At 43.1% G+C, this 22,360-nt stretch overlaps 1 protein-coding gene across 4 annotated transcripts in view; it reads left to right on the forward strand.

The window, feature by feature from the left end:
* The window catches only part of ZNF423 (zinc finger protein 423), a 423,634-nt gene extending 404,069 nt beyond the window's left edge, over positions 1–19,565 (forward strand). For all 4 annotated transcript variants that reach the window (XM_027869809.1, XM_027869812.1, XM_027869811.1 and 1 more), the window contains one exon: positions 18,863–19,565. In XM_027869809.1, coding sequence (XP_027725610.1) covers positions 18,863–18,892 — 30 coding nt within the window. In that variant the 3' untranslated portion in view covers positions 18,893–19,565. The remainder of the gene's footprint in view (positions 1–18,862) is intronic.
* The last annotated feature ends 2,795 nt before the right edge of the window (positions 19,566–22,360 follow it).

Here is a 22,360-nt window from a genome sequence, read left to right on the forward strand (position 1 = left end):
CTCTCTCTCTCTGTCTCTCTCCATCCCCCCCATCCTCCCCACATGCACTATATATATGTATATGTCTTATAAAACAACATACAAATAAATGGAATTGAATAACAAGGACCAGCTCAGGTTCCCTCTTCTCCTTTCCCTGAAAAGAAAACATCCACTCTTTGTGGTGAGGGACAATTTTGGTTCTTTCTTCATAGCCCCAGTGTTTAGTACAGTGCTTTGCACATAGTCAGTACTTAGGAAATACTTTTTTGGATTATTGGATTCAATTGAATGAATTCTTAGCTGACATTACAATGCTCCTATCGCTCTCTCCTCCCCACCCCCATCCAACATTAACAATCATCACAAAAAAAATCTAAAAGTGATTTCTTTATCAGATCTATTCTAGAACTTTATTTCAATATTGCCTTTATGCTTTCATTCCTGGTATCAGAGTTACTTGAGTAGATGTCTTTCCCCCATTAGATACTGAACTCTTTGACAACAGGACTTGTGTCATATCTAACTTTGTAAGTCCAGCACCCAGCAATGGGATTTATGCCCAGTAGGCACTTCAACTGCCTACATGTGGGCCAAGGGTCTGTTGGGTAATATAATAATATAATAATAAACAAGAAGATATGGGTATCAGGAAGGGATCTTGATAGAATCTCAGATTTGGGGCTGGGAAGGGACCATCAGCAGAGAGGTAGGAAGGAGTGTTCTTTTTTGGATTGTTCAGGTTTGGATGAGTGTCACTGATCAGGGACAGTTGGAGGGACAGATCTTGCTCACACAGCAAGAAAACATATAATTAATCACTTATACCAATTTTTCCCCAAATGGAAATTAGACTTTGAGTCACATCACAGGCACATGCCTTCTCTGCAGGAGGCACCATGTTCCTATAACTGCCAAGTCAGTGATTTAAGGTTATCCGCTGTTTTGAATTCTCCCTACCACTGCCCCTCCACAGTGGACAGTGAAAATTTGCCTGTGTCCTCATTCTCCAACTGCAGACATGACCCCTCCCCCCACTGACCAGCTATTGTTAGCCAGCCTCAGCTTGCTATAAGCTATCTTTTCCACACTCCTACCTACATGATCAGGTCTGCTTAGCCACTGGGTATCAATATAATGCATAAGATCTCCTTTAAGATGTTTAATGGCCCAGAGCCAGGCCTCTGAAGGGACAGAGATTCACTTAAGGCAGCCTACAGCAAAGTCCTTCTCTCAGTGGGGCTGGGTTCCGGGACAGTGGTCAGCCGGCTCGGAGTCTCATTGGATAGCTCTTCTTTGGCTTGCTCGCCCAAGCCAGTCTGGGCTCCCTGTCCAGACAGAGTGATGATGACACGTGTGCCTGAGTGTTTTCACAAGGAACGTCTTGATCATTAAATATAATAGGTCTCAGCTGCAGTTTTGGTCATTGGAGCATGCACACAATTCATCACAGCAAATTAGATACGTCTTCTGTCTTCGGGACTTTTCTTCCCATAATTTGGGGGCACTTTGAGGGAGTGGAAGCCCATGCCATGTGGACTGTGGAAATCATTTTGGGGGGGAAATCATGCTGTTTGACTAAGGGGGAACATGACCTGCTAATGGTGTGAGAGCCCAGACTTCCTTCTCAGGAGGGATATTTTTTGAAGCCAAAGTAGAGAAACTCTTCTTTCATTCTTATTTAAAAAAAAAGTTTTGGGGGAAATGGAATTAAATGTATTTTGTTTTTAACATCCTTTTACAAATATAGTCACTTGATCAGATATAGACTTAGAAATAAATTGTGAATTACTTATATTTCTCATAAAACTAGTGAATTTGATATATTTAAAGATGTGAAGGCTTGAGAAGGAAACAAAATTTTTTTTGAGGTGGAAAGTGGGATCCTTTCTTCTTCCTTCTTCTCCTAGTTTTATAGAAAAGTAAAGAAAGTCCTTGGCAAAAGGTATACTTCAATTCCAAAGTTTCTTCATTATTCCCTAAATCCCCCCACTACTTCCTTCAATTCTCTAGTCCCATTCATTTAGATTCTATCTGAGCAGACTTTTGTTAGAAACAAACAAGATTCTTGCTGTACACCCCACACAGCATCTTTGTCTTTGCCTCAGCTGTATCCCATACGTGGAAGGTACTCCTTTCTAGTCTCCACCATTTAGCATCTCTTGTTTCCCTAAAAACTGTTTTCATGCATCTCGTTATACATGAAACCTTTACCGTTCCCCCTAGTCAGTTACTATACTCTTGCCAACAAGAATTTATCTTGTATTTTGTTCATATTTCATATATCCGTAGTTTTCCCAAATAGATCATAAACTCCTTTAAGGCAAGGATTATTTCACTTTTGTCTTTCTATCTCCCATGCCTAGTATAGTGCTTAGCATCTAGAAGATGCATTTTTTCAAAAAATGCTTGTAGATTGACTGATTAATCTTAGCATTTGCATCTCACCCAGGATCTCTGCTTAAGGAGTCAAATATGTCATCCCAGCTTTGTCTGTTTGATGACAGGGGATAGACAGGAGCTGTATGTGACCCCAGAGAATGAAAGGATCAGAGCATGCTAGTTCATCTAATTCAATCTCCTCATTTTATAGATGGGGAAACTGAGGCTACCAAGGTCCTTATCAGTTTATTTATGTTGCATTCTTTTGTTTGGTGGAGGGTAACTGCCAAAAATCATTAACCATTTAACCATGGCCATAGTTAAATCCCCGCTTTCTTGAAAAGTATTTGAGAACAAGAGTGGTAAGGACAAAGAACAGAGGAGTCAGAGCTAGGAGTGGGCAACTAATCAGCATATGTTTTGTCTGGGAGGGTAGGAGAGGGATAGACTCTGGCCAGACACTAGGAAAAGAGGAAATGTGTTGTGTTAGAGAGAGCGCTGGGTTTGGCACTGCAGCAAACATTTCTGGGTTGATTTTTTTTTTCCAGTAAGTATCCTTGTTACTTACCACCTAGGTGACCTTCGACAAGTCATTTCCTTTCCTAAGCTTCAGTTTTCTCATCTACAAAATGAAGGGGTGAGGTATGTACACTAAACCATTTCAAACGTCCCTTCCAGCTCTGCATCCTACAATCCTAGAAGCTCTTCCTTATCTGAGACTCCTTCTTTCAGCTCTGAAAACAAGCATATTTTAGTCAGTGCCTCTTTCTTGGATGAAATAATGTATTCAGACTCCCTTCCAACTTTGAGGATATACTGTATGATTCTAGGATTCTCCTACTGTGCATTAGTAAAGGACACTTAAGGGATGGACCCATAGATCTATGATTGTTCTAGCTTCCATTGGCTTTGGCTGGCTGAAGTTTGATTTATCCTGTGGTGCTCAAGACAGGTCTGCTACTCATTTGGGAGGAGTGAGCTGCCTCTTGTGGGCCACATTGTGAGGACCTTCTCCAAAAGAAATAGAGCATTGTTTTGGATAACTCGGTACCTTGCACTGTCCTTTGCACATAGCAGGAACTTGATAAGTGCTTTTTTAATTGAATAGAAAGCTGGCAGTACCCTCCAGGATTCTCTAATCAAAGGCCTAAAAGGGTCTGGAAGCAATTTCAGAAATCAGAAAGAAGTCTCAGATACCCCAGAGAGTATCTTAGTGGATCAGGGTGGGGGGAAAAACAAACCAGCAACTTCAGTATTTGAATATTTGGGACCCAAGCTTCGCGTCTGAGCATGGCATACTCTATAGTATGTGTTCATGGAAAAAGGTGATATCTTTGGATGATTCAATGCTAAAAGGATCTTTTCTCAATAAGAGGTTGTGTTTTTAGTTTTGCATCTTCTAGGTGTGGAGAGAAAGAAAAGGACACATTGGAAGTGAGAAATCTATCTATACACTGAACTTTAATAATCACCATTTACATATTGTTTTAAGGGAAGTAGGTACTATAATTATTCTCATTTTACAGATGAGTAAACTGAGGCAGAGAGCAATTATGTGACTAGCCCAGAGTCACATAGCTAGTATCCAGGCAGGATTCCAGCTCAGATCATCCTGATTCTAAGTTCAACATTCTCTCATCCCCCTGAGCTGCCTCAAACTGGCCTACTAGCTCTTCTCAATCTCATCCTGCTTTCATGCCCTCATGTATTTGTACAGGCTACTCCCCACCCCCTGTCAGCCATGGCAGGAACACAATCCTTCCTCTCTCTGCTAGTCTGAATTCTCTTCCTTTAATTCTGCTCCTACATGATCCTGCCAGCTGAAAAGTGTTCCTACCTCAAATTGTCCTGAAGATCTTTGTCCTTGCCACACTCTACCTTATATATTTGTTTTATTTTATGGACATTTTGTTTACCCCTTATTAGACTGTAAGGTCCTTGAAGGCAGGGACTGTATTGTTTTTCACTTTTACCTCTAAACCTGTAGTAATTATTAGATGTTTATTGAATTGCATTGTATTAGCTTGTGCAGTTGGAAGCCTGCAAATTAAAAGGGGGGTAATAAAAACCTTAAACACTCTTTTTACTCAATGACTTAGATTTCCTGAGTTTATTGCCTCCCTCTCTCTTTGTGGGTCACAGTTTCTCCATTTATGACGTTGGAGGGCTTTATTTCTCTTATGAATCATTTTGGAGAATGGATTAAGAGGTCTCTGGGAAAAAGCCATTTGTATAGATGGTTATTGGAGAGAGACAGCATGGGAAAAAGGAGTCTGTGGCCCATTTCACACATGGAGAAGCAGAGACAAGAACTCGACCCTGGCATATCCATCTGCTTTTGACTAAGGGAAGATGCCAGCCCAGGTTTTCCATAATGGTGAAAGGAAGAAGTCACCTGCCTACTTTTTTGTCTTAAACCCCGGGTTTGCCGTAACTAGTTTGGAGAACACATTAAGTATTGAGGGAAAGATGGGAAGGTGTTGGCCCCCTGCATACTCCTTGGCTGTCTGTATATTTGCTGAAAGCAGCCCTGCCTGAATAGCTGTCCCAGAGAGTAGGGAATGGTTGATGGGCAGTGATTCTTGCCAAGGGCAAAACCCTGCCCATCATGGAGCAGCATCTAACCCACAATGCAACTATGAAGTCGTTTTTTTCTCCTTCCTCTGCCCGTTCCCTCTACTCCAAGTGCCTACTGCTGTCTTCTGAAGTTTCCCACTGTGGGTCCCGCCTGGCTTGCCCCACATAACCCTCTGTTTGTCTGATCTTACCTTTCCTTTCTCCTGTCAGGTCCTATTCTTGCTTTGTGACAATGGATGTTGAAGACTGAATCAGATAAACTAATCCCAGCTTATATGTTCTTCTTAGAAGCTGATAGTGTTTTATAAGTTACTAGAATTCTAAGGGACCTGAAGGAGGGTCATCTAATTCAACTTCTTCTTTTTAACATATGGGGAAACTGATGTGTAGAGACAGGAAAGTATAGTTAACCCTTCTAAATGACAAGACTGCCTTAATCCAATCAAAATACATATAATTCTCTTAAAACACTCTCAAGGAGTAATTTTAATAGTGGGAACTTAAATTAATGTGCCAGGCCAATAGGGAGCAATATTTCTGGGAAGGGGAGAATTCCCAGTGCCGTTTATCATGCTATTGTGGGCAGCCACCTATTTTGTCTATGCATAAAGCAGTCAGTCCTCAATGACAGAATTTCTCAGGTATAGGAGCCCAGGCAGCTCTCTGCAAATAATAATAATCCCTTACATGGATACAACACTTTTCCTTTTCAACTTGCTTTCACATCTATTATTCAGGTGATCCTCACAGCAAGCCTGTTGTGAAGTTGGCACACTGTAGTGTACTGGATAGAGTTCGAGGCTTGGAATCCAGAAGACCTAGGTTCAGGTCTTGCTTTGGACAGTTACTAGCTGTGGGATCATAGGTTAGTCATACCCTCTCAGAGCCTCAGTTTCCTCATCTACAAAATGGGAATAATAATATCTACCTCAGAGTTTTGGGGATCCAGTGAGATATTGTATGTAAAGCAAACTTCTAAGTGCTACATACATATTATTTATTATTATATAAGTTGAGGGTCGGCATTGTTAATAACTATTTGACAGTTCAGGAGACTAAGGTTGAGCGAATGTAAGTGATTTTAAAATGATAGACTCTCATTTGGAGAGAGCTCACAGGTCATCTAATTTGAGCCATACCCATTTAGGCATTCCCTATTATGACCTCTCTGAAAAGTGATCATGTGATCCACCTGGTTACCTACATTAATAGGTAACTTGCACCTTCTGGGGCAGCCCATTCCATGCTTGTTCAAGGTCACATAGCTAGTAAGTAGTGGAATTGGGTCTAGAGTTCCGATTGGGGCATGATGACTAGGACATTATCCCAGAGTAGAGTAGGGAAATAAACTTCCCTGCAAGAAAGTGGTAAAAATTTTTTTCCTGTCGTGGTCTGTCTGTAGACTGCTATGCCTAAATCCAAATGAAACAACGAGACCCTGCTCTCCTGTCTTTTGCTGCTCCTGTCTGCAACTTGTAGGGGCTCATCTCTGTGGGGATCTGGGTCCAGCTTTCTAGGGGATGGGTCACCCTGACTTTAGATGCTCTTTCATGTGGGGTCAGGCTGTCCTCTGCCTCCTGGCTACCTTCTTACTTCCCTGATCCAAAAGAAAAAACTAATAATAAAACCCCCATACCCCCCTTTCAGCCCTCATCCTCACACATGCCTTCCACCATCGACAATGCAAAACTGTTTTTGCCCTGGATGAAAGAGTTTCTAGTTAGGACTCTGGTCTAGGGTAAGATCAGATACTCTATCCATCTCTTTTCATCTCTTTGGAGAAACAATAGTAACATTCACCCAGGATATGCAGAGTCATATGGAAATGATAATGGTGGTGGGAGGAAGCAAGATGAGGTTTGAATCTTTGGTTGTCTGGTTCTAAAAATACTTCATTGTTGTATTTGACTGTGACAATAACAGTTCCATTCCCTTTTACAAGGCTGCTATGGAACAGAACATCTTTCGTCTATTTCCTCTGCTCCTTGGCATGGGTGAGGAAACATACTGACGTGGGGACATTTGCATTTTAGAGTATAATTCCCCTGAGCCTGAGTTCCCCCAGGGCAGCTATTATTAGTTGCCTTGTTTTGTTGGGTGACTGTGTGAATCAGAGTGTGTTTACTGGGTAGGTTCTCTAATAGAAGACTTTGGTTCTCTCTTAATAATATATTCTCTGGTGGGTCTTATTTCCAAAGCACCACAGTAGGGAACCATGGCTCCCCTGGGCTTTGCTCCACATTTTTTTTCTTTCACAACAACATTTTATCTAGTGTTTTTATGGGGAGGATACTGACCAGCTGAATGAGATATTTCCCATTCAATAGATAGGCCAGCTTTGGACCTTTTCTAGCTCAGGTTTCTGTATTCTGGACTTAGAAAGGAAACGTGGGCTTCTGAGAGAGGGGATTATAAATAAATCATAAATAGCATCAGAGCTCGAAGGAACCTCAGACATCATGTAGTCTAACCTCTTCCTTTTACAGATGTGGAAACTGAGGTTAAATAACTTGTCCAAGGTCACCCAGGTAGTATGGCAGAAGTGAGGTTTGGACTCACGTTCTCTTTTCCATTGCTCTTTTCATTGTACCATGCTGCCTTTCTTAAACTCTGAGAGGGACACTCCCTCTGTCTAGCTTGAATGGGAGACTGATAAAAGTCTGCCATGCTGGCTCAGGCTCAGTAGATTCCAAGAAGTTTAAAAATTGTGTTCTTTCAAATGAAGGATGGGTCACCCTGACCTATTTCAGGGAAATGACCCCTGAATGAAACTGGGGAGAGGAAAATCTTTGGAAGCAACTCAGAAAAGTCTACCCCAGGAAATTAACTGACCTATCAACCAGTCAATCAGTAAACATTTTAAAAGCACCATATGAGCCTGGCATTATACTAGATGCTAGGGATACAAAGCTGAAAGTGAAACCTTCCTTCCCCTCAAGGAGCTTATATTCCCTTGTTTCTTAGTGTAACTGATAGATTGGTTCTTGATCCTCGTGCTCTGTCTGTCTTGACAAGTGATAGAGCATACCACCAAAGGTGGCATGCCAGCCACCATTTGAAGATCTCCAGTGAGAGAGAGCTCACTGCCTCCTAATGCAGCTCACTGTGCTTCTTGGTCAAGATCATGCAGCTAGTTGATGTTAGAACCGGGATTAGGACTCCTGGTCTGGTGTTGGGCTTGTTGATGACCCTGTGGAGCAGGTAAGAGAATAGATAGATGGCCACAGCCCCTCTGATGCACTGAATTCTCTACACTTGTTCCATCACATCTCTTTTCTTCTCTTTTTCTTTGCAAGTGCCATTCCTCAAAATAGAGATTCCTAAAAACTCAGGAGTTCCGAATTTAATTGAGTCACTCACACAAGACAGATTCCCTGGCCAAGCATGGTGTGACACTCACTTCCTGCTGATCCAGAGTGGCAGACAACAGCCTAGCTTGTTGTCTGGGAGGTAAAGGAAAAACCTCACACGGGCTTTCCCCTTCATGCAAAGGAGACGCTGCTTCCTGCCTGCCTGAGCAAACCATTTTCAGGGATTCTTCCAAGGCAAATGGAGGCTGGCCTTGACATCATTTTGACGAGTTTCATGATAACTCGATGGGCTGTTGTTTTGAGAGGGGTGAGTGGAGGGAACAACAACCACCCCACAAACCAACTCTTCAGTGATAGGTGAGACACCAGTGAAGCAAGATTAATACAGTCGATGCTTGCTTGGGGTAGGGAATGAGAGGTGGAGAGAAGAAAAGGAATTGGAACCCCAGATATGCCAGCTTAGCATTGCTGCCCCGGCAGGGAGGAGGGATGTCACCTGGCTTTTAGAGGGAGCCATGGATATCACTCTCAGTTTTAATGAAGTGTATTAACTAAATTGTGTTCTGAGTATTCATTCAGCCCTGTTTATAGCACGCTCTCGAGTACGTTTACTGTTTGTCAGAAGTGCAAACTAGTGAACATATGAAGCTTTAAGACAGGCCATCTGTTCGTCGTAGACCCTTGGACGATTGTCAAACTGTTCTAAAAATAAGCCCACACAAATGACAAGGGGAGGGGGGACACAGGTGATTTTTTTTTCCTCAGCACCACACAGCAGAAAAGGGAGCAAAGCTGCCCATACTCACAACCCAAAAGAATGAGGAGGGAGAGGAAGAAGAAAAGAAAGAGGGAAAGGAGGGAGAAAAGGAAGAGAAAGAGAGAAGGAAAGACAGTGGTTGTGATATCCCATTTATCTTCTTTTCATCCGCTTTTCTGAGTTTCCTCTGACAGTGTCTCCCCTTTTGGTCATCCCTTACTGCAAGCTAAGGGCTAGCTTGGCACTAAATGAAGTTTCATGCTTCTCCTCCCCACCCCCAACCCTGGCCCCCAACAGGGAATATTAATCTCCCAGTGGCTGAGGTAGAACCCAGCCCATGTACTTTGCCTAGAGTAATCTCTTTTTTAAAATCAAGCTGGTAAAAAAGCTGATCTTTGTTGATGGAGCTAGAATTCTCAAACTCATGGAACTAGATGACAATGTAGATAGAAACAGGGAGGGAAGGAGGGGCGGAGGGAGAAGTACAGAGTGGCAGTTTGCCTCTGTCTAAACAGTGCTTGTGACAATGATGATAACTCTCATTTATACATAAGTTGCTGCTACCAGAATGGATCGAGTGTCTGACTTGGAATTAGATCCTATCTCACTCAGATACTTAGCTCTGTGACCCTGGGCAAGTCACTTAAACTTTCTGCCTCAGTTTCCTCATGTAAACTGAGAATAATAATAGTACAAGTTTGTTGTGAGGCTCAGATCAGATAGTGTATGTAAAGTGCTTTGCAAACCTTGAAGTGTTATTTATTTTCATATGATGCCTTGCAGTTTACATTATGCCTTCCTTACAAGTCTATGAGTTAGGTAATACATGTATTATTATCTCTACAGATCAGGAAACAGAGGTGAAGTTATATAACATTGCGAAAAGAATATTTTCTTTGTTGGGACCTTAGTTTCTGCACCTTAAAATGAGAGGTTTAACTAGGAGATCCTTAAGGTCATTTACGGCTTAATATCCTATGATGCTTTGTTTGGCCATAGTTACAGAGCTAGTAAGTGTTGCAGTCAAGATCTGAATCTGAGTCATCTGACTTCACTTCTGTCTAAGCAAGGAAGAAAGCATGTTTTTTAAGGCCACAGTCATCAAAATAACATGTATTTAGCTCCTACTGTATGTCCTACACCATGCTAGGTGCTAGATGTTCCAGGAGGATACAGAGGAAATGGAAGATAGGGTTCCCTGCCCACAAGGAGTTTGTGATCTAGCTAGAGGAAAAGGTGCTACCTTTAGAGGGTAAGTATGGTGGTTTAGGACTATTGGGTATGATGTATATGAGCAATCATGCAAGATGAATTGATATGCTTAGAGCCCTGGCACTTTGTTCTGGTGACAATTCAGTTCCTCTTCCACTTTTAAGCCTGGGAAGAATCTTGAGGGGAGTGGTATTCGTAGGTTGAGGCAAGGTGGTCCAGTAGAAAGAACACTGAATTTAGAGTGAGAAGACTTGGTTTCAAATCCTTGATCTGTCAATGTACTACCTGTGTGACCTTTAACAAATCATTTCATTTCTCTGGGCATTACTTTCCTCATCAGTAAGATGAGATGATCGGTTTAGATCACTTATAAGTGCCATTCTGGAGCATCTAGGTGGCACAGTGGGTAGAGCACTGAGTCTGGAGTCAGGAAGACCTGACTTCAAATCTGGCCTCAGACATTTGCTAGCTTTGTGACCTTAGGCAAGTCACTTAATCCTGTTCACCTCAGTTTCCACATCTGTCAAATGAGCTGGCGAAGGAGATGGCAAACCACTCCAGTATCTTTGCCAAGAAAACCTCAAATGGGGTCATGAAGAGTCAGACACGACTGAAACAACTGAACAAGATGTTCCATTCCAGCTTTAATTTATGATCTCATAATCCCCCCACCCTTCCCCGTAGGGGCCACTTTGAGACTATCCATCTTGAAATGTCCCTCCCTAATACTAACCAGGGGAAAAGGGAACAGTGGGTGTGCTTAGAACACGGGTTGGATGTAAGAACAACAAAGATGGAGAACAATAACGTCAGGAGATTCTAGAGAAGACGCCACGATGCAAAGGGGGACATTCTCAAGCCTTCTTGATAAGTTGGCGGAGCAGTCCCTGGAGAGAGAAAAATATATAATGATATATTAATGGACATCACCATCATGATGTTAGCTCACCACAAAGGAATATTCTAGCAAACCCCCTCCCCCCCAAGCATTTTTAGCCTTCACCACCGCTTGTGTGGTTCTTGGGAGCACCTTGTCTTCTCTGCCCAGAGATTTCTAGAAAGAAGGGCTGGAAGGAGTCAGTCAAGTCGGCTGGACAGTCCTCCATCCTCTTCTACTGTGCCTAGCCCTGGGCAAAGTACTGTGGAGACTAGAGTAGTAGAATACCTAGCCCTGGTCTCGAGGCACTTTCATCGTGGCTGGGAAGAGGAAAAAGGAAACAAGGAGAGAGCAATATGGACTAGAGCCAAAGAGTTCTGGACTCAGAAAAGGGGAAGGAAGGAACTCAGGATCATCAATTTAAGGTCAGATGAGACTTCAGAGACTGTCTAGTGTAGTCCAATCACCTTATGTAACAGATGAAGAAACTGAGTCGCACAGAGTTAACTAGCTTGCCTGAGGTCACGTAGGTAGCAGAGTAGGAGTTCAAACAATTAGGGACAAGGGAATTGAGTATTTTGTGGTCAGAAGATTATAATTCATGTTCATTCTGTGTGACCTTGTACTATTAACTTCAGTTTCCTCTTCTGTAAAATGGGGATGGGTAGTACTTGCGCTACCTACTTTCACAGGGCTATTGTGAGGAACGTTCTTTGCAAACCTTAGGGAATTGTGAATTATTATTAGTATTATTATTATTACTATTTCACCAGTCTTCATCAATATACTCTTTTCACCAAACTGATATTTCTTAAGCACCATGGGAGAGGGTCTCTGATTTCAGGGAGTTTACATTCTGTTATTGTTCAGTCGCTCAGTCTGTCTGACTCTACATGTCAGACAGGTCTACGTGACCCCATGGACTTTTGTCCATGGGGTTTTCTTGGTGAAGATAGTGGAATGCTTGGCCATTTCCTTTTCCAATGTGCCCCCATTTTACAGATGAGGAACAGTGGTAAGTAGGGTTTAAATGACTTGCCCAGGGCCACATAACCAGTAAGTGTCTGAGGCCAGATTTGAATTCAGATCTTCCTGATGCCAAGCCTGGTGCTCTATCCAGTGCACCACCTAGCTTTAACTACAGGAATAAGGCAAATGTGTCCAAACAAAGCAAAACAAAAGAAAACCTCTGCAAAAATTCAAAAGTAATATGCTAATGAATATTATGTGTGGAGATCACCTTGAGTAGGTAGGTTAAGTCAGAGAGGGCTTCCTGGAAGAGATGACCACTGAGTTGGGCCAACCCATCCCTCTACCCCTTTGGATTTAAGCTTCCAGGTTGTTGTAGGGAAGAGAATCCAGCTAGTAGCCTGTGAGCTCCTTCCAGGTAGGAACGATCCTGTATTTATATTTGTATCCCCCACAGTGCTCAGCACAGAGTAGAGGCTCAGAAAGTATTTTGAGCGAATGCATGACAAAGAGAACGGCTCCTCTCATCTTGGCTGCAGAGGGGGAAAAATGAGCAATTTCTTCGGTTCTTCTCTCAATCCCAGATGGGGTCTTGCCTCCCTAGGATGCTCATGGCTTCTGTTGGCATCCAGAGTGGTCTGCCAGCCTCCCCACGCCGCCCCTTCACCCATCTCTAACATATGGTCCTGGGGTGCATGAGCATGGCTTTCCTAGGCAGTCTGTCTCCAGAACAGGCTTGTACCAAATACCTCGATCCATAGCAGATGCACAATTACACTACAGAGCGGATGGATTATGGCCTCAAACCATCCTCCTCTCCCCCCCTCCCCTCCCCACCTTTGCTGTTTTATTTTATTCACCTGCTCCTCTGTCGTACACCTGTGACTTGCTGGCAGGCAGGGAGAGCCCTAGCGTGAATGCCAGCCTCAAAGTGGGCCTCCCTCCACCACCCCCCTTTCCCCCTCTGGGGCCTTTATGAGGCCAGGAAGTGTTCGGTTTCAGTGTCGGTAGCATCTTTAAAAACCGATTTTCCTCCTTCTCTGAAAGGGCTAAATATAGCACAGGCGTAAACAGAGAAATAGACATTAAGCCAAAATGCCCTTGTGAGAACCATGCCGGGTGGAAGGAGCCCTTTAAGAAGCTTGATTAAGCTCCCCTATATCTCTCATACTACGGCTCGAAGCCGTGGGGGGAAGGAGCTGCAGCTTCTTTTAGGGTTATTGAACTGTGTGAATTTTCAGCCGATCAGCGTGGAGTTACTTAGCACAGGTGTTTGGATAATCAGGAGGCCCAGTCGACAAGGGGCACTTTTGGTGCCCCTGCCCCCACCTTTGGTAGGAGCCAATGCCAGTTCTGAACCTGCCTAGCAGGTCTTTTCTTGCCTTGCTAAGTTTTGCCAGAGATGGTTCTGCACTTATTTGGGGGGCACACAGGGTCTACCCCGACCTATAGATGGAGAACTAGAAGGGACCTCTGAGTCTATGCAGGCCAATCTCCTTCATGAAAAGGAAATGAAGCCCAGATTGGTTAAGGGACTTGTCCAAGGTCATACATGTCATAAGTATAAGTTGCAGGTTTGGATCCAGGCCTCTGGATGCAGAGCCATTGCTGCTTCCGGGTCAATGAATTCATAGGAAGAGAACAAAGCACCAAATTCCTGTTTACCCACCTTCCCTTCTCAGGGACTCAGTTTCTCCATCTGTAAAATGAGGGATTGGAACTAGATGATGAATCTAAATGGGTTCTCAGAGGCCCTCTATTTATTGGCCAGTCATACAGGTAGTATGGTGTGGTGGTATTGGCACTTTTCCAGGAAGCTCCTCCTCACATCATTGATCTCCATCCCACCCGCCCCCTCTCTTTCTGCTTGTCTGTATCTCTTTGTCTCTCTCTGTCTCTCCCCCTTTCCCCCACCTCATTCTGTCTCTGTCTCTGTCTTTTCCTGAGAGGAGTCAAGAAGACTTAGGTTCAATCCTGATACATCCCAGGTATATGACCCCTAGGCAAGTCACTTAGCTAACCCCTCAGTGCCCCAAGCAATAAATTGTAAAACATGTTGGGATTTGCCTTGGTAGAGGAAATTTCCACAGTGGGAGTTCTCTATAATCAGTGAAACAAACTGCTTTTTAAAAAAAGCCCTGTGTAAAAGGAAATTTATCATTTCCTTTCTAGTAATTTCATGAGATTGGGATGACAAAGAAGACTTAAGAAATGCCCCTATATCCTTAATACTATCTTCCCATGAAATAATAATTTATTAAGAAGATACAAACTATGTCTTTTTGTAGTGGGAAAGTTAATTAATTGCACGATGCAATTTGTCAGCTGTCTTTGGATTCTGAGGACTAGAGTTTAAACCTAGGGAATAAGTAACTGACAAAAGCCAAGTCATCCTGGGCAAGTCGCCCCTCTTTTTTGGACTTCATCTTTCTCGTCTGTAAAATTCCAGTAAAACTCAATAAACTCTAATCTCCTTATGAGTTCCAAATCTCTGAGTATGTGTATGTATATGTATATAGACACACATACATATGTGTATACACCCATATATACATGTGTGCAGATACATATATACATGCATACCCACAGATAGGTAGATGGATGGATGGATAGATAGACAGAAAGATAGGTAGATAGATAGACAGACAGATAGCCATCCCTGCCTTCACTCATTCTCTCCTCTGGTGTCTCACTGTGAAGTAGAGGTGATAAAGGCTTTGCAAAGACCAGACCAGTGTGGCGTACTCTCTGGCAGCTCTTATCAAACTGGAAAGCGTCCATTCCACCGCAGGCTTAGTGACAGACTCTGTATGTGCCGTCTGAGGACCAGTCTTTCGAAGTGAGAAGAGGTTCACGACAAGGCTGGCTACAGTGTGGGGAATTGTTTCGACCACAGTATCTCTCAAAGACTGTCCTCTAAGTCATCAAGGCCTTCTGCTAAGCGCCTTTGAAATCATGGATCCCTGGAAGTGCTGAAGTACAAAGACCCGTGCTTTCAGGAAACAATAGCATCTGTGACTGGCCCTGACTAGCCCCTCTGGGGTGGGTTTTATTGTGTCTCTTGTGAGGGAAGGTGACTCTTCTAAGCTCTTCTGTCAGAAAAATATTGCTGGACTGCTCATTCTTGCTTAAGACTGGGGAGTGTAACTCACTGCTGGCAAGGCAAGAGAGAAAGCATTTATTGAGTATCTACTGTGTGCCCATCCCTTTCTTTATTAGCCCCTTGGGGATAGAAGAGAAGACAAAGGCATGGTCCATACTCTTGGTTTAACTGGGGAAAATACGTGGACACAAAGGAGGCAGTTTTAGGGAACATTTAAAAACTGGCTTGTAAACATGCAATGCCACAGGGTTCAGGGGAAGAAAGCAAATGTTCCTGGCTCTGTGGGCTGCGGTGGTTAATAAAGGCTTTCCAGTGCCTTGAACTAGGCCTTGAAGATAAAGAAGGGAGAGAAGTCCAGGCAGAGGGAACAGCGTAAGCAAAGGTGTGGAGGCTGGATTGAACTGGCAATGTATGTGTTGATGATGGAGCTGGAAGGGGAAGAATGGGGGAATGGTGAGGTCACCTTTGTGCTCTTGGTCACCCAGAATGGCACCAGCGCATCCGCTGTCTCCGTCAGCTGTGGGCCCAGCGTGCTTGTGGGAGGGGGAGGCTTCACTCAGAGATCTTCATTATCAGATTTAGAGCCACATACCATTCCTTTATTGACCTGCCTCTTGCAATCAATGCCAGAGCCACACAGGTTTGAAATCATGTTCCCTGACGGTGGAGTGTGCACCCTGTATTCAGTGCTGATGGTGCATTATCTCCTCAATGACACCACCTAAATGAGGGCGGGTCATTTCTGGTGTGGAATGGCCAGGCTTCGATTCCACTGTGGTGGACTGGTGGCTCCTTTGCCTTTATTATTATTATTACTGGTATTCAGCACAACCTAAGAATAGAATCCTAACGAAGTGAGATTGGAGTAGTCATTATCACACTGAGCCAGAAACAGGCTGGAGAAGAAGGGGAGGACCCAAGGTTAGATTGGGATTTGTTTCACCCTTCTTTACGCACTGAACCCCGCCCCCCAACACACACACACACACACACACACACACACACACACACACACCCCCAGTCTGCCCCAAACAAAACAATCGACCTCTCAATGCATTTCCCATCTTAGGAGGTCAAACATTTTAATAATATTGGAGCAGTTTATCAGTATGACCAATAATCTATTTACCAATAATAATTCTGCTTGGTGATTTTATTCCTCTTCTCGCTCTTCTCCTTCTCCCCTCCTCAGATATTCTTTGTTTGGAAATGCTGGCCACAGATTCCTAGTTGGCCAGCCAGTTGCAGTGTCGTTTTATCTGCAAAAGAGGAAATAGAAGGGTTTTTTTTTTCCATTGTAAAAAAAGGAAATTGAGCTTCCTGATCCCCCTCTAATCTTTTGGTTCATCCAGAAGATGAGTTTAGGTTCTAGATTGAAAAGGCATGTTTATATCTTCCTCCTAAATAATTATCCAATTTAGCCCATCAAGCATGTACCATGATTATTTTGTGTCTTTGCCTTTTGAGGACTGTAAGTTGAATATGGCCAAAGGGAAGATTGTAGGATTTAGAGCTGAAAGAGGTATTGAAGATCATCTAATCCAGCCTCCTTATTTTTTAGATGGAGAAACTCAGATCTGATCTGAGAATAGAAAATGAATTGTGCAAGGCCCCTTAGTTAGAGTTGGAGCTGGGATTCAAAACTATCCATACTAATAATTCCGAGAGCGCCGGCCAGCTCAGTAAGAGCCCTGGCTTTGCCACCAATTGACATTCCCTTCTCTGGCCCTTCATTTTCAACTCTGTTAAATGAGCCGTCAGACTATTAAGTCCTTCAGGTCCCATCGAACTCACACATTTTAAAATTCTTCTATGGGTGATCAGGTTTTTAAAGAGACAAACGGATACAAGACAATAAGTTCTAATTAGTGTTTTCTAGATAAAGCATATTCCTCTTTCTGTAGTCGTAGTAGTTGGTTGAATGCTTAGTACCAATGTCAGCTCGGGGAAGTCTCCTTAAACTAACTGGGTCTTAATTTTCTCACTTGTAAAATGAAGGGTTTGAGAATCATCTGGCCTCAGATTTCTCTTTCTGCTCTAGATATAGGATCCTGTGTTCCTAAGATCAAACTGTGTTAAGAGTTTCTCCTGTGCGGAAGAACTTGCCTGAGCAAGATTTAGGAACTCAGCACCACTTCTGACACCTGGTGGTCAGTTGGTGGCACTGCATGATCTGGAAACTACCTGGGCTTTAAATGGGGTCAGGGCTACCTGGAGCGTCCTGGCCCATGAATGGAGATTCATGCGTTAACTATTTTCACAAGACAGTTATCATTAAACATGGTAACCCAGCATAGGCCTCTGGAACTGAGAGGGTTTTGCTTCTTTCTCCTTTCCTGTGAGATTTATAATATTTACTTAGACTTTTTATAAGGAATATAATGTGGATTAGTAGAAGGGAAACTGGACTTGTAGTGAGAAGGCCTGAGTTTGCATCCTGAGTCTGCCACTTACCAGCCGTAGCATCTTAGGGAAGTTAACTGTACTTCCCCAGGTCTCAGTTTTCTCATCTATAGAATGAAAGGGGTTGGACCAGATGACTGCTAGGGTCCTTTTTAGCAAGGATAATTCAGTGATTCCAAGGGGATGATTTATGAAAGGTTAAAAGACCAGATCGTGTTCAGAACAAGGGAGTAGGTGAAACCAACTTCCCCTTCATTTTGTGGACTGTGAGAGCCTAGCATTCTCTGAGACCAGTGGGGCCAGTTTAGGCCACTAATCTCTGGTTTTTGACCATATCAGTTGAAACAGGACCTGGTTACAATCTATGAGAGGGTGTGCTTCAGCCACCAATGAAGCTCCCTCTGAGTGCTGAGTGAGGAGGTAACATTCTCCCAGGAAGTAGAAACTGTTTGGTTGGAGGCTCCAAAACCCGGCTCCTAAATTACATCATGATTTATTTCTCTCTGGCACAAAGCAGCATGACCGGATTGTAATGCTTCTCTTCTCAAGCCGAAGCAATTCTGGGGTGGCAGGTGCTGGTTACAGTCCTACTCGAACAGGGAGAGCAATGGGGGAGAGAGCCCAAGCACGGGGGTTGTTTGCCGAGCCCAACAGCCAAGGCTCCCCATCCTTTAAAAAGTGCTTTTCCTTCAGGGTGACACGTCAATGGTTTCTGTGCTGTGGGTACAGCTCGGCTGCAACCGCTGAAGTGTTTCTTGGATTGAGAAGTGCGGGGCGCAATCTGGTGCCTCTCTCTGCCAGCCCTCGGAGCCACTACCAGGAGAATAAAAAGAGGGAAATGTGGCGGGGAGGTCTCAAGGTGATAAGAGATTTATTTTCCTCTTAATTGTTACAGCAAAGATAATTCCCAAGGAGGAGAAAAGGGGGGGCCCTTTTAATGTTTCTTCCCTCCCCTGACGTTGCCCCTTCTCTCAGAGTATTCGTGTCCCAATGGTCATACTTGACTGGTCTCAAAAAAGAGAGAGAAAGAGAAAGAGAGCGAGAAATCATGAGAGAGAGGGCGAGAGAAGGCGCCCAGGTCTGTGCCAGCGTTAACAGATCTCCGAGTACAAAGCAAATGTGCCGGATTGGCAGCCGTTACTTACGAGTCCTTTTTCTTTATTACATTTTGTTTGGTAATAATTGAGAAGCTTTTATGCGGCGCTCCGCGTAAATGGCACTGAGTAGGAGGGTATGGACATGCTTTCTATTATTCTGCCCCTCATGCGTGTCTCCTTTTCTCGTGTTTCCAGAACCACACGTTGAGCCAGCACGCGCAGTGAGCTTCTGGCACTACAGGACTCCTCTCTGCAGAAGACTTGACGGAGACACAGTGGGGAGGGCCATTTGAGCATTACATCCAATCAAAGTGTCATTTGCAACCCAGATGTAAAACTCTAATGATTTGGCCATGAGGCGCTGCTATTATAAGCAGCTGGAAATGAATATTAATGGAAGAGATTAAAAGTATTCCATGCTCAGTATTTTTTATTGTCCCGCTTTAGCTAGTATACTTTGAGAGCTTCCGCGGCAGACTACGTTTCTAGCGTTAGAGACATCGCTTTTTGGTGCTGTTGTCCTTCGTTGCTTCCTGTATTATATTGATAGTTTCCCCCCCTCTAAAAAAAAATTGAAAAAAAGGTTAGGTGTGTTTTTTTTTTTCTGTTCTTTCCTTTCTTTCTTTCTTTCTTTTTTTTTTTTGTTGCTTTGTTAAACTCCTTTTAAATTGCAATCCTAGGTAATTGTGCATTGTGATGTGATTGCTTGGCTATCGTCTGAATATTCCTTTTTAATTTTTTAATTAAAGACTAATGCTTTGATTGGATTTGCCAGTTCACCGGACAGTGATTAAAACTATGTAATGAATATAATCGGTTTCAGTGCAACTGGATGGTCTGCTTTTTAAATGTGACTTAATCTGATTGCAATAACTAGTACAGTTCAATAAAGGGAATACATGCAATTAGTGTCTGAGTGTTTGAATCTGGGTCTTGATCTGCACATAATGTTTTCTGCACCTGCAGTATGTCAGTGTGTATTATGTGTATGTATTTGTGTGAGTGAATGAGAGTGTGTGTGTGTGTGTGTGTGTGTGTGTGTGTGTGTGTGTGTTTGGGGAGAAGAAAATGACAATAGTATTGGTTTCCAAGGGTAGGGCCAGGGATGGGATGGATGGGTGGAGAATGTTCATAACCCACAAAACCTGACTCAGATCTGAACAGGGCAACAAAAACCACCTTTCCCTACCGTTAGCCAGCTCTGTCCCCCTGGTGGTGAATGACCATGTGTACCCTATTCAGGCCAAGCTCAGATGGCTGTCACAGGCTCCAGGCCAATACTTAAGCCCTGTTGCCAAGGAAGAATCAATCAGTCCACAAGCATTTATTATTACAGGATTTACAGTTGAAAGGGACCTGAACCATCATCTAGGGCAGGTCAACCCCCTTATTTTACGTGTGAGGAAACAGAGACCTGAAGAGAAGAAGGAACTTACCCGAGGTCACACAGCTAGTAAGTGTCTAAATCCCAGCACATAGATCTTTTTCATTCCAAACTCAGCACAGAGTGCAAAGAAACATACATATGGGGATGTGGTCCTGAAAGGAGGTAACTGTTCTTGGAGGGCCTTTTTGGCCTGAAAGGATTACTGTGTCTCCAAAGCCTGAAGCCTTTATTCTTACCTACCTCTGTGGTAGAAATGAAATTACTTAGCAGAAAATATAAATCCATACATAGAATTAGTTCTTCTGCTGTCATTATTCTTACTAATATTCCTACTATTAGGAGGCAATGTGGCTTAGGGCTGCCTTCAAATCAGGAAAATTTGGGTCCCCATTCTGGCTGTGTGATCTGGGGCAAGTCTGAACTGTTTGATATTCCTAGCAATTCTCTAAGTTACAAATGAGTTGCACCTGCTTCATCAGTGAAGCTATGCGTTCCCTACAGTGGTGAAATCACAGGTCCATACTATGGTCCTATGACCCTCCCCTGTGTCCTTTACTGTCTCCTCTACTACCATTATAATTCTGTTTCCTGGATCAAAAACTGGAATATCAGAACTCCCCTCCCCCAGTAAATTTCACCGGAGGCAGGAAAATGCATTACTGAGCTCTGTAGCACTGGAATAAAAGAATTAGGCAGATTGATCATAATTATTATTATCCTTTCTAATAAACAAGATTCTATATAACACTTTTTTTTTTTACCAATTATACTTCCGTTTTTTGTGCAGGGGTAACATCTAATACCCCTTTTCACTGAAGGACTGAGTTAAATAATAGCAGTGCAAAGGTATTTCAAGTATAACAATCATTCTTCTGGTTCCATTGTATATGTATTCAGTGATCTTTAACATTTTTTAATAGCTGAGTGACATCTATGTCACTCAGGTTTTAGTGACACAGAATGTTGTGACTAGCTCTGACCATGCCCCTCCCCTGCTCATAGCTTCTTATTTCCTTCAGGGTAAAATGCAGATTCCTCAGCCTGGCATAAAAGGCTCTCCACTCTTGCTCCAACGTACCTCTCTACTCTTATTTTGAATTATTCCCTGTGACACATTTTATGTTCCAATCAAACCGGACTACCAGCTGTTGCCTGACTACATATATTTGTGCAGGGAATTTCCCCCTTCCCTCTCCCCCCACACCAGTGTAGCCTCATCTTCATTTGTTGGAATTTTCTTCTTCATTCAATGCTCAGTTCAGATGATAACCACTTCCGTGAAGTCCATGCTGATATATCAGTTGTATGTACTGTCTCCACGTTAGAAGTTTCCTTGCCCCTCTTCTTGTCTCTCTCTAGATCATATCTTACTTGCTCATGTGGAAATTGTATTCCCCCACCCTTAGAGAATAAACTCCTTATATCCAAGGACAGAGTTTTTTTGTTTTTCTTTTCTTTTGTATTTTCCCTGGGTATCTAGCATAGTCCCTTTAAGTGGTAGGCACTTCAGGAATGTTCTTTAACTGAAGCAGATTATTACAGAATTCAATGTTTTCACCCTCCGGAGACCAAAGAGACTTGTTGGATCTGGAATACTAAGTTTTTTTTCTAAGAAGATACAAGACCTATTATCAGCATTTGGCTGCAGGTTTGTTTGGCTTCAGTTCATATCTGGACTTGGTTAAATAAGGATTTTTTTTTCATCCCCGTCTTTGGTTAATGAGATCAGCTTTAGATCTCAAGCTTTAGAATCTAAGGTCCCAACCTTCTGGGCTACAAAGTTCACTTCAATAACAATCTATGAATCTCACAAGTCACATGACATCTCTAGGCCTCAGTTTCCTCATCTGTGAAACAAGGACATTGGTCTAGATGACCTCTAAAATTCCTTCCAGCTCGAAATGGATAATTCTACCATTTGCAGACTGTCTTAGAAGCGATTGTCTTGTTACTGAAGTAGATCATAGAACATGGAATCCCAGAACTGGGAGGAGCACAAAACACAAGGTCAAAGCTGGAAAGGATTTTAAAACAGAATGTTTGAGCTGAAAGAGAACTTGGTTCAGCTCCCACCCCTGTTTTACCAGAGGAAACTGAGAACAAAAGAAGGATGCCTATGGTGGTGACCAGGGAAAGTCCCTGTAGCTTAGATAGCCTAAAGCTCAGAATCCTTATAATTCTCAATTAGAGCCACAGGGCAATAGATTGTCACATACTCCATGGAAGCAATGGTATATCTGAGCAAGGGTGTGTGTGTGTGTGTGTGTGTGGTGTGTGTGTGTGTGTGTGTGTGTGTGTGTGTGTGT

The sequence above is a fragment of the Vombatus ursinus genome, unplaced genomic scaffold (assembly GCF_900497805.2).
Source record: "Vombatus ursinus unplaced genomic scaffold, bare-nosed wombat genome assembly UNPS02014793.1, whole genome shotgun sequence".
Taxonomy (NCBI): domain Eukaryota; kingdom Metazoa; phylum Chordata; class Mammalia; order Diprotodontia; family Vombatidae; genus Vombatus; species Vombatus ursinus.